Genomic DNA, 12251 nt, shown 5'->3' with positions numbered 1-12251 from the left:
CCAAGCCATGGAATTTTCAGTAAGCTCACATGCATGTGAAAGTTATACAGTAAGGAGGACTGTAAAAGAATTGATGCATTTGAGTTATGGTGTCAGAGAAAATATTAAAGGTATCATGGGCTACAAGAATAACAAACAAGTCTGTGTTGGAGAAAGTATAACCAGAAAGCTCCTTAGAAGCCAAGATGAACACACTTCTTCTCACATACTTCAGACATATTATGCTGAAGAACCAGTCCCTGGAGAAGGACATCATGCTTGTTAAAATGGAGGGTCAGCGGAAAAGAGGAAGACCCCAACGAGATGGATTGGCACAGTGGCAGCAGCAATGGGCTCAAGGATAGCGGCAGTTGTGAGGATGCAGTCGGACTGGGCAGTGTTTCCTTCTGCTGTCCATGGGATATCTCTATCCATTAGAATCGACTCTATGGTACCTCACAACAGCAAGAAGACTCAAAGCTATGGCCGTGGATTTGGAATTTTGATTTTATGTCTGTGAACTATACTTCCCAAGGTTTTCATAATGCGAAAGGAAAACACTGGAGGGTTCATTGTGAAGGGGCAGGACAAAGCTAATAGTTCATATAAACACCTGCCCTGGGATTCTGATGTATGGTTTCCGCCCACATTAAGGACACTGCAGAGGTGGATGAGTCTGCACATTCGTTTCTTTTCAGGGTCCTTTTTTAAGGATGGAGGAGTTGTTGCTCCCATCATGTCTCCCTGGAAGCACTCAGATACACACAGTGTTCTGATGAGCCCATGGGGTGGTCCAGCCCCTGCTCCCAGATCCCACAGAGGGAAAGCTATGTTTGCCCAGGAGTGTTTATGCCACAGTGCAGTGTGGTGCTCAGAGAAGGTGGTCCACAGCTCTCCTCTGAGAACATGCTCCATCCCGGCAAACGTCCAGGGATGATAGTCGCTATATGACCATCTCTGTTGACTAGAATGTGGCGACCTCATGTGTCTTTATCAGATGCTCAGGGTCCCTCCACCCAGGTGAGCAGGTGGGACACAGCATCCTGGACAGCTGAGCTGATGTCCCCCTCCATCCTGACTCTCCTGAGGAGGGAAGGGGGTCCTGACTGCATAGAAGACCATTCACCCCGAGTGCCCCACCCAGCCCAGGTTACCCTGCTGTCTCCAGTCTCCCAGCACCTGCCCCCTCGAACCTAGTCTGTAGCTTAGTGGTTTATTGTACTTCTCGGTTACCTGAACTTCAGTCCACGGGGGCTTGTGTCTGCTGATTGGCTCCAGCAGGGAGGTCGGCACCTGACTTAGTTGTGGGAGTAACTGACGTCATGCCTCTCTGGGGCTCTCACACCTGTGTCCTGTGTTGCTCCTTAGTTCGAGATGCTGACGGGTTCGCTGCCGTTCCAGGGGAAGGACCGCAAGGAGACCATGTCCCTCATCCTCAAGTGAGTATGTGCACCCCTGGAACCCATCAGCATTCCCTGTGCTCAGTCTCCGAGGACAGACTGCTACGCAGGCCACAGCATCCCTCTTCCTGGGGTTTCCAACATCCAGCATGGGTGGGACACATGGCTGGCTTGTCTGATGAACATGGAGAGAGTGCCTGTCCGTGAAAACTGTCTGAATTGAGCTGACAGGGGTGAGAGTGTTAGATGGGATACTGCTTGGCCTTCCAGAATGAAGTCCAGATTCTAAAAGGCGGGGAATTTGGAGCTCAGTGGTGGCCTACCTGAAGTGTGGGAATGAGTGTAATATAGACATTATATATTACATAACGGAGGGATGGAATAAACACATTGTTTTCTACTTACTTTTCACAAGGACCACTGACAGATTAAATGGGCATCTCTCTAGAAACACAGTGAGACATGGCTGAACCCATGTGGACCTGGTGTGTACATAGACGTGGGCATGTGGGCCCAGTGTGTACATAGACGTGGGCATGTGGGCCTGGTGTGTACATAGACGTGGGCATGTGGGCCCGGTGTGTATATAGACGTGGGCATGTGGGCCTGGTGTGTACATAGACGTGGGCATGTGGGCCCGGTGTGTACATAGATGTGGGCAGGTCCATCCGCAGGTAGAGCTCATGAAGGGTCCGTGTGGGCCTGGTGTGTACATAGACATAGGCAGGTCCATCTGCAGGTAGAGCTCATGAAGGGTCCATGTGGGCCTGGTGTGTACATAGACGTGGGCATGTGGGCCCAGTGTGTACATAGACGTGGGCAGGTCCATCCGCAGGTACAACTCCACTAGAATGACGCAGATGGCGCTGTAACTGGGCTGGAGAGGACTTTACAAGCAGGTGATGGGGACTCCATTCCTGCCCCAGTGGAGAGCAGAGTCTGGATTCCTGAGGGGACAAGCCCGTCCTGCCCCCTGAGGAGTCATGTGCTTTCCATAGGTCCGGCTGCAGGCTGGCTCTCTCTGAGTTAGGTCACATGGACCAGGAGGTCCTCCTTGGGCTCTCAGCATTTTCCTGGAGTAGAGCCCAAGAGAGGAGGGTCCACACCACCACCCCCTCACAGCAGCAAGAGGACAAATGGCCCCTGTAAGGGAAGGAGCCAAAAGTCCGTCATTTTGATACAAAACCTACATGTTTGGAGATGCAACCCACCCTGCATGTCTGTGTTCTGCTCTCTGCCTGCAGATGCTGGGAGGTTGAGAGGTCCTGGTGCTGCCAAATTGGGACCAGAGCCCACCCCCCACCTCCACCTTTAAACTGAAGTGTTTTCCCCCAGGATTCACACCGAGGCCCATTTTTACTGCATTGAGACTCTGTCCTTGTTGAGGGAGAGTAAGACCCGTTCCTTTTTCCAAGGCTCGAGAAGTTCCCTACACCAGTACCCACTTACCAGTACGTACGGTCCAGTTGGAAGGACGGGAGTTGGAAGGGTCAGCCCAGCCCTTGAGAGCAGGGGTTCTCAAAGTTCGTCCAGGACCCCACCAGGGTACGGGTCCGATAGGCTGTTTTTCAGGTACTTCCTTGGCTGGAGGACAGGCAGGTGTAAAGTGGGTACAAGCATCAGGTCATGAGTCAAGAGTGGAAGAGATTTTCCAAACAATGGAACTACAAATACCACGCTTGTCGCTGGACATTTTCCTTTAAAATGCTATTTATATAAAGTTCATGGAATTCTTTGAGTGGTTTTTAAATGAATAATTGATTAACAGTTTCAAAGGTTTATAGTTTTGATTTCTAATGCAGTCAGTATGAATAGATCCAAGGGGGCTTCAACAGTTCATGGAAAGTTTCCATTATCTTCAATTCCATTTTCCCAGCAACTTGTTAAAGCCCCCCTCATTAAAAACCTTTTGATGTCCTCAGGAACTTTTTAAGAGGTTGTTGTTGCTGTTAAGTGCCATCGAGTCAGTTCTGACCCATAGCGACCCTGTATAGGGTTTCTGAGGAGTGGCTGGTGAGCTTGAACCACCGACCTTGTGGTTCAAACTGATTTATGTAGTCCGGCGCATTAACCCACAGCACCATACCAGTTTAAAGAGTTCTAAGTCCAAAAGTGTGGAACTGAAGACAGTTTTGTTGGATGAGGCACCAACAGGAACACTGATTACAGGACTGTGGTAAAACCTTGCCTGGTCATTGCTCACCCTTCTTATGCTGAATCGCATTCTGTTTTCCAGAGCCAAGCTAGGGATGCCCCAGTTCCTCAGCACAGAAGCCCAAAGTCTGCTGAGAGCCCTCTTCAAACGGAACCCCTGCAACCGACTAGGTATGAGTCCCCGGGAGCCCGCTGCCCCGTCTGGAGGTATCTGATGTTGTTGTTAACTACCGTCCAGTTGGCGCTGACTCACGGACACCTCATATAGACAGAACTATGCACTGCCCAGTCCTCACCCTCATGATGATCCTTGGACAAGCATAGTGGGTCTGCTTTGGGTTGTGACTTGTCTCTGTCCAGTTCATGGAGACTGTCCCTCATTTTGCTGACCCTCTCCCAAACACGATGTCCTTTTCTAGCCATGGGTCCTTCCTGAAGTGAGATAGCGGAGTCTTGATATTCTCATTTCTAAGGAGCACGGCATTTCTTCTAAGGTTGATTTGTTTGTTCCTCTAGCTCAGCCCTAAACCCTAACCGGCTTCTTTCTCTTATTGACTTCATTCAAAACCAAGAGTGGGGGCACCGCCACACATGGTCTGAGCGTCTAGGACCTGGAATCTGTCTGAAATTTACGAGACTCGCAGGAACTACAAAGTGCTATTACTGGACAGTCACTATTTCTGCACCAAATGGTGGTGATTTCTTCTACCTACTTTACTTCCCCAGTTAGGGGAACTTTACGGACTCAGGACAGACCGATTGACAATCTGCTTGTCATTCAGTCCCCTTCATGAAGAATTCTCATCTAAACTAAAGTGTATGAATATCACTGAGGTAGGAATTCAATCTCAAATCATTCTTTACTTAATTTCCTAGTTACTTTAGATGGCAACTCTCCCACAATGTTACCGGACATGTGAAAAAATCCACGTTGTAAACTTTTCACAGTGCATCTGCGGTCTTTTCCTCTTCCCAAAGCCTCCCACCACCCAGTCAAACTATTCCTCGTTGTTGCCAAGTACGTCCTCCAAGAACAGCAGCAATGAGAGGCTTTGTCCATGGCAGGGAGGGTCACATGAGAAGCTCACATGTGGGAAACGCTATGAAACATGGCCCACTGCTTTGCAGCAAATACTTTCACTTCTATCAGTTCCGTTCCAGAAGGGACTCTAGCTTTAATCTAGAACCATGCCAGACATCCATATCCGTATCCCATTTAAAGGTAACAAATCAGACCTGGATAAACCAGAAAGACCAAATTCACTGCCATCGAGTCATAGGCAGGGTTTCTGAGACTGTAAATCTTTAGGGGAGCACACAACCTTGTCTTTCTCCTGCAGGTTTGAACCACTGACCTTGTGGTTAGTAGCCTGGTGCTTACCCCACAGTGCCACCAGGGCAGGCTAGGTATACTTTTCTCTGATCTTTTTAACATGAAAGTCCAGGTTTAGCTAGTCTGAGTCTTAATTAGGAATTGAGACCGTTTCCCCCAAGAAGTGCCCTGTAACTCTGTTGGTGTTTCTGACAAGAGAACGCCCTTCATCCTGCTAAACTTGAGACTTGAACTACCTTGAAGTCCCGGCCTGACCCTCCTTTACTGTGCTTTATGCAAATATGATTTCTCCTTTCACCTAGAGAAACCCCACCCTCTGAAATATTACTGCTGCTAGATTTCATGGAATGTGGAACGTCTCCACTTCTTGGTTTTCACTGAATTCCATTCAGAATTTTTGTTTTGTAGAAAAAATTGGACCAAAAAGTACTCGAGCGAGAAAAACCCAAGAAAATAAACTTACATTATACAACACAGCACTGTACCTACCGAAGTTAGAACATCCAGCCAGACATTAGATTCTGACCTAAAAACCCCTAATCTCAAACAGAAAGACTGAGAACAATCCTTTGATTGCTTTTCACGTTTTTACTCAGTTAGTAGCTGTTCAGTTCCCCTGTAGCGTAGTGGTTACGAATCGGGCTGTGAACCGCAAGGTCAGCAGTTCAAAACTACCAGCTGTTCCAAGGGAGAAAGATGAGGCTTTCTGCTCCCGTAAAGATTTACAGCCTCGGAAACCCTGTACAGGGTCGCTATGAGTCAGAACCGACGCCACGGCACACAGCCACCAGCCACCATCTTTGTACCATGCTTGGTAAAGTGGAGGGTCAACAAAAAACAGGAAGACCCCAACAAGGATTGGCACAGTGGCAGCAGCAATGGACTCAAGTATAACAACGCTTGTGAGGTTGGCCCAGGACCGGGCGGTGTTTCATTCAGTTGTGGTGTCTATGAGTTGGAACCAACTGGACGGCACCTAACAACATCTTTTTAAGAAGCATCCTTGACCAGGTTTCACCTCTCAGAAGTGTAAACATTGGATGACATCTTGTGTTGTGAATCCAACTGAAGAGATACCACTTTTGAGAAGTAAATTTGTTCAGTCTTTTTATAAATCCATTAGAAAATTCATGTTGTCACAATACTGAAAGCACATACCTTTTTTCCAAGTGATTCTACTCCAGGGATTTATCTTCCAAAATACCCACACGAATACACAGAAACCTAGGGATGTTTATAGCTGCTTCTTCCGCTAAGAATTCTACTTGTTCATCTTCCAGAAGTATTGGGTGCTAGCTGGCCATTATCACTGAAGATTTTGATCAAATGTTTTATAGAAGAATTCTGATCAAAAAAGGGAAAATGCAGAACAGAATATCTGGAGCCGTGGAGGTTGGATGAGCCCCAGAAACTAGTGCCCTGAGAGCATCCTTAACACTTAAACCAAAACTATCTCCTGACATTTTCTGAAAATCAGACAGTACTTTAGCTTAACTAGTACAGAGTTTCTGCCTTGAGCACTGTGCTCTTTTAAAATCTGTCTTTATAGGATCAAAGTGACAGCGGCAACTCCAAGTAGAAACCTTGGGCAGGGAGTTAATGTTAACGGGGAGAACACCTCAGAAACGGGGTGTGAGTCACGGAATTGTACTTGTAGAAATGGTTGCATTGGTGTATTTTTTCTGTGTATATTGTATTCTCAACAACAACAATAAAATAAGAGTAAAGAAGAAATTTTTTTTTTAATTTCTAATGCACTAGCAGAGTCCTGGTATGGTGCTGCAGGCTAATACACTGGACTGCAAAGTTGGTGGTTCAAGCTCACCAACCGCTCCTCAGAAACCCTATACAGGGTCGCTATGAGTCGGAACCGACTCAGTGGCACTCAACAACAACAACAACAATAGTATCTGAAGGAGCCCTGTCAGCACTGTGGATTAAACATCGGGTACTAATTCAAAGGCCAGCAGTTCAAACCCACCAACCGCTCTGAGGAAGAACAATGAGGCAGTCTGCTTTAAGATTTACAGCAAAGGTGAGGAACGTACAAGGCCCACAAAATCATTTGGTTTGGCTCTGTCGAGGCAACCAAAGTTCCAGCCATCATATTGGAGTGAGTTAATTAAATGTTTGAACAAATATAGCGGGTTAACTTTTAAGTTGATAATTTTGTATGACTCGTGAGTGATGTTACAAATTTTGGCAGAAAAAGGGTTCCCCGCCCCTGATTTGGAGTCCTGGTGTGGCACTACGGGTTAATACACTGACTGCAAAGTCGGTTTGAACCGCAAGGTGGGCAGTTCAGACACACCACCTGCTTCTTGACAACCCTATACAGGGTCACTATGAGTCAGAACCAACTCGAAGGCACTTAACAACAGCCCCTGAGTTACAGTGTCAGAAACCCTAAGGAGCGGCCCTACTCATAGTGTTGCCATGAGTCCGAATTGACCCGATGGCTGTGGATTTAGTTTGGGGTTTAACCAAGATTTGGTTTCCTGACTTTAGGAAAGGTCAGGTCTGCCCTCCTCTCTGCAGTCTGCCCCCCAGCACAGGAAGAGCTACGATGTCCATAAAAGTTAAGGAACCCACTTCCCCGTCCTGTGTTCAAACATGAGAGCTCTCTAGCTCAGCATTCATGTGCATGGGAGACTCCCCTCAGGAATCAAGCAGGAGTTTGTGGGAAATTCCCAGAGTCCTTGAGAACAGGAAGCCAAGGTTAGAGGGGATTAGTTGTGCAGACGGACACAGAAATAGCACTGCTAAACCAGTGACTGCCAATGAACTCCGTCCTGTCATCTCTTACCCAACACCTGTCAGATACACCGACCACCACATGCAGAGCCTTGCCTTGTGTCTCCTTGTTCTGTTTTCCTCCCAGACTTGATCTTGCAAAGATGACTTTTAATGGTCTGATTCCAAATGTGGCCCATCTGGTCTCTGTGCACACTGCTACATCCAGGCCTAATAAGCTTGTCTCAGCTTCAGGTGGGTGTTACAGACTGCCCCGGATAAGAAGACTGTAGAAGAATTGATGCATTTGAGTTACGGTGTTGGAGGAAAATATTGAAAGTACCATGGACTGTCAGAAGAACAAACAAATCTGTGTTGGAAGAAGTACAACCAGAGTGCTCCTTGGAAGCCAGGATGGCAAAACTTTGTCTCTCATATTTCGGACTTACTATCAGGAGGGCACCTGTCCCTGGAGAAGGACCTTGTACTTGGTAAAGTGGAGGGTTAGCGAAACAGAGGAAGACCCCCAACAAGATGGATTGGCACAGTGGCATCAGCAATCGGCTCAATCGTGGCAACAATTTTGAGGATGGCACAGAACCAGGCAGTGTTTCATTCTCTTGTACGTAGAGTCACTAGGAGTTGATGCCAACTTGGAGGCACCGAAACACAAGCTGCTTCTCGGAAACCCTATAGAGGAATGGTAGATAACAACAACAACGCTCTATGGAGCCCACGGGAATCAACTTCCTATGTCTGTGGGAGGGAATGGTGGAGAAGCTCAGTACCATCAGCCAGAACAAGGCCACAGACGACTGTGGGAAGCACCATCAGTTGCCCCTATGCACGTTTCCGGGTCGGATGTAGCAGTTCTCTGAGTGACTGAGCCCAGCGATGACACGCCACACCCTCCACTCCTAGCCTCCTGGAGACTGGCCGAAAGTGGCCCTCTGCCCTCTGTCCACCCAATAACTGTTCCTGCCCCATCCCCACGACTTCTGAGAGCATCCAAACATTGATGAGGGGTGGGCTGGGTATAGCCCCTTCCCCCAATTCACACACATGATGGAGAGGGGGTCCATCGGAGTGCCAGCACGTAGAGACCCCTCACTTCTCAGAGAACAGAGGTCTCGTACATATAGTGACCACCCCCACTTCACACACAGCCCAGACCGGGGTCCCATCCGTCTCCACCCCAGCAGAGCGCATGCTGGACTGCAGCTGTGATGACGCCGTGTGGGATCACTGGCTGGAAGCGGCTGGACGGCTATGGGCTGCTTGGATGCCGATGTTGCTGTCTGCCCTCAGGTTGCCTTGGAATCGCTAGCTGCTCCCAGCCAGGCCAGGGACAGGATATTGTGGCCACTGACGGCGATGCTTGGAGGGAGCAGAGGGTCTGACATGACCCCCACTGTGCTCACCCATCTGGACTCGGATGGGACCCCCGCCACCCCCCAACTCATCTCCCGCGGATGCTGGCCTTAGTGTAGCCTCCCCTGCCCCTTGAGAAAACACAGGGGTAACAGCCCTGCCCATTCAACATGTAGGTGTGCAGAACCCCCACCGTAGGCTCAGGGGGTCTTTGAGCCCGGTGACCCCACATGACAAGGGTGGCAGGTGATAGGAACAGGCCAGGTGCAGACCAGGGGGCTAGGAACCAGGAGGAGGACATGTTGGCCTCACAAGGCTGCTTCTCATGGGGGGTGGGCGCACGTTCCCCAGGTCCCAGTCCTGTTCCCGTCCCCGCTGACACCCCCACCTCTGTCACATTGGAACCCCCCATCCTCTGCCCCAATGCCGTGGGGTCAGACAGGCCATTGTCCTCTTGTTTCCATGTGTCCCTTGTTGTCGGCAGGTGCTGGCCTGGACGGCGTGGAGGAGATTAAACGACATCCCTTCTTTGTGACCACTGACTGGAATGTAAGTTCACACCACATCCTTCACACACAATGTGAGCAGTAAACGGGGTGGGGGGTGACGGAGCTGCGTGGGCACAGCGGGTTCAGTGTCCAGGCAGTGAGCCCTTGTGTGTCTGCGAAGACCAGGCCTAGGTCCCAGGAGGCAGGCCACTGACCACCCCTCCCTGCCTGCTTTTCAACCATCAGATCCAGAACTTTCCTTTGCTGCTTCAAGATAGGACTTTAATTGGCTGCGTAACCCTAACCCTGTTTCCAGGGCAGCCACAAGTCCATCCCCAGGGATAACCCCCTATCCAGCCCCCAGGGAGGAGACTTTCCCAACTGACCAGAGGGCTCATCTTGCAGGACAAGGACCACCCAGGGTCCTGAGCCCGGCTACATGGCCCTTCCTCGTGTCAGGGTGAAGAATTTCCAATCTCACCCCTGTTCTTTTATCTCACCAGACTCACCGCACCCCCCGCCCCATACCCAGCACTCTGGTCCGAGTTGTTCATTGCTATCAAATCAGGCCCGGCTCACGGTGACCCCCAGCTCAAAGGAACAAACGGCTGCTCTATCCTGGAGCACCCACGATTGGGTACAGACCACACTCTTGTGATTCACCCTGGCTGATTTCCAGTCTGCCTGGAAGCTCAGCTGACACCTGTTCAGTGTCATGGTGACAACAAGCCCCCACTGACAGATGAGTGTCGGTATACAAGGTGTACTAGCTGGGAATCAAGCCCGGCTCTGCCTCGTGGAAGGCGGGGATCCAACCCTGGTCGCTACAGAAGCCACACAAAGCTGCTGGCGCCATGTTGTTAGATGACAGACGGGTGCTTCTTTCAGGAAGCGCAGCCTGCGTGGCCCGTTCTCCACAGCCCTGTTTTACATGCTTGGCTCTGGATACTGCCTGAAGAGTTCCCACGTCCCCCTCCTCACCAAGCACCTCAGAAGGATCAACGTGCCTGCCAACCACGTGGGCCACGTGATACCTGGCATCAGAGAAACTGCGCCTGCTCTGTGTACCCCAGGGAATGGTACAGCCTGCAGGCCAAATTCTCTCACTCCTTTTCCAAATGTCACCTTGCCTCTGACACTTGTCCCAGAAGCCCCACTCAATACCCCATCTCTTCTCCACACACCCATCCCCTGTGTCTTGAGCTGTGGTTTCCATATCCCTGCCCACCTTGTAAAGTCCTGCCCAACATTGCCAATGTATGATGACCGGACCGTGGACTGTCAGGAGAACAAACCCTCTTAGAAGCAGCTCAGCTAGGATGCTCCTTCCATGAGAAAATGATGAGACAGGGGCTTGAGTAATCTGCACACGTCCTTAAGAAAGACTGGCCTTCATCCTCAGCCAAGCACAGGCAGAAACGTGATGCGTAATGCTGTACCAGAACATCCCATGTTCAGTGACCACCGCAGCGATGATGTGAACACAGGAGAGGAAGGGACAAACCCCAGACAGGAGTAGGGAATGGGACAGAGTCGCACCGAGGGCTGTGGGCACCCAACTTTCGGGAGCAGGGTCTCACGTGTCTATGGGAGCTTTCTTTCCCCAGACCCAACGGGTCACGCCTGGTCAGGGGACAGATGGACACTCATTGGGTCCTGCAATATCGGCTATTACAGTCATTAAAGGGGCATTGTACTTAGGGGTGCTTTTGTCCACTCTGCTTCTTAGCAGCTCTGAGAAGGGGAACCCCAGTGGACATTCATTAACTGACCCATGACATTTCACCGCACACCAAGCACATGCCTCAGGATGCAGCCCGGAAATGGGATATGTGTTTCTCTGCTTCTTCTGTGATCCGAAACTGCCGATAGCTAGCCGTCCGTTGGATTTTCTTTTTTTTGAAAACAGCTGTTGTCAAACCTTCCTCTGGAACAGCTGGGTGTGTGCTGGGGCAGAGCGAGTCCTCCATCCACCATGCTAGCAACCCTACATTCACACTCGTGCTCCGGCGACCAGTGAGTGAAGAGTGTCCAACTGAAACTTCTGGAGAGAGGAGCTCAGTGCATGGAAGCTGCATCTGTTGTCTCCGAGGCTGAGATCCATGTGCACAAACCCAAGATGGCCCTAAAGAAGCCATGTGAGCCCGTCCATGGTGGCTGCGGTCAGCCTGGGGCCATCTCAGGAGGACAGGAAGGGACAGCTACAGAAAATACTGCCTGTTTCTCTCCAGCCTCTGATACCACCTGTCAGAGCAGAAGTACCAGTCAAACCCCTTCATCTTCTGCTGAGCACGCGACGGCAACTGCATGAAACTACCACCCTCTAAACTGACAAAAACTGGTGGGCTCTGATGGGCTCCAGACCAGGGCCAGAGTCTGCGTGGGGGTTAGCGTGCACTTGGTCTCCCCCTCAGTTATTGTTGTTAGGTGCCATCGAGTCGGTACTGAATCATAGTGACCTTACACACAACAGAAGGAAACACTGCCCAATCCTGGACCAACCTCACAATTGGTGCCACGCTTGAGCCCATTGATGCTGCCACTTGGCCAATCCATCCTGCTGGGGGTCTTCTTCTTTTTCTCTGACCCCCCCCCCCACACACACACACACACACCTTACCAAACATGATATCCTTCTCCAGCAACTGGTCCCTCCGAAGGATGAGAGACTAAGTTTGCTCATCCTGGCCTCCAAGGAGCTCTCTGGCTGCACTTCTTCCAACACAGATCTGTTGGTTCTTTTGGCAGCCCATGGCACTTTCAATATTCTCCTCCAACACCACAACTCAAAAG

The 12251-nt window shown here is 50.1% G+C and overlaps 1 protein-coding gene across 3 annotated transcripts in view; it reads left to right on the top strand.

The window, feature by feature from the left end:
• The window catches only part of RPS6KA2 (ribosomal protein S6 kinase, 90kDa, polypeptide 2), a 331396-nt gene that overhangs the window by 295066 nt on the left and 24079 nt on the right, over positions 1-12251 (top strand). For all 3 annotated transcript variants that reach the window (XM_006871180.1, XM_006871178.1, XM_006871179.1), the window contains 3 exons: positions 1348-1418; positions 3616-3704; positions 9455-9519. In XM_006871180.1, the coding sequence (XP_006871242.1) occupies positions 1348-1418; positions 3616-3704; positions 9455-9519 (225 nt within the window). The remainder of the gene's footprint in view (positions 1-1347; positions 1419-3615; positions 3705-9454; positions 9520-12251) is intronic.

Source organism: Chrysochloris asiatica, unplaced genomic scaffold (genome assembly GCF_000296735.1).
Source record: "Chrysochloris asiatica unplaced genomic scaffold, ChrAsi1.0 scaffold00162, whole genome shotgun sequence".
Taxonomy (NCBI): domain Eukaryota; kingdom Metazoa; phylum Chordata; class Mammalia; order Afrosoricida; family Chrysochloridae; genus Chrysochloris; species Chrysochloris asiatica.
This window is presented reverse-complemented; position numbering and strand designations above follow the sequence as displayed.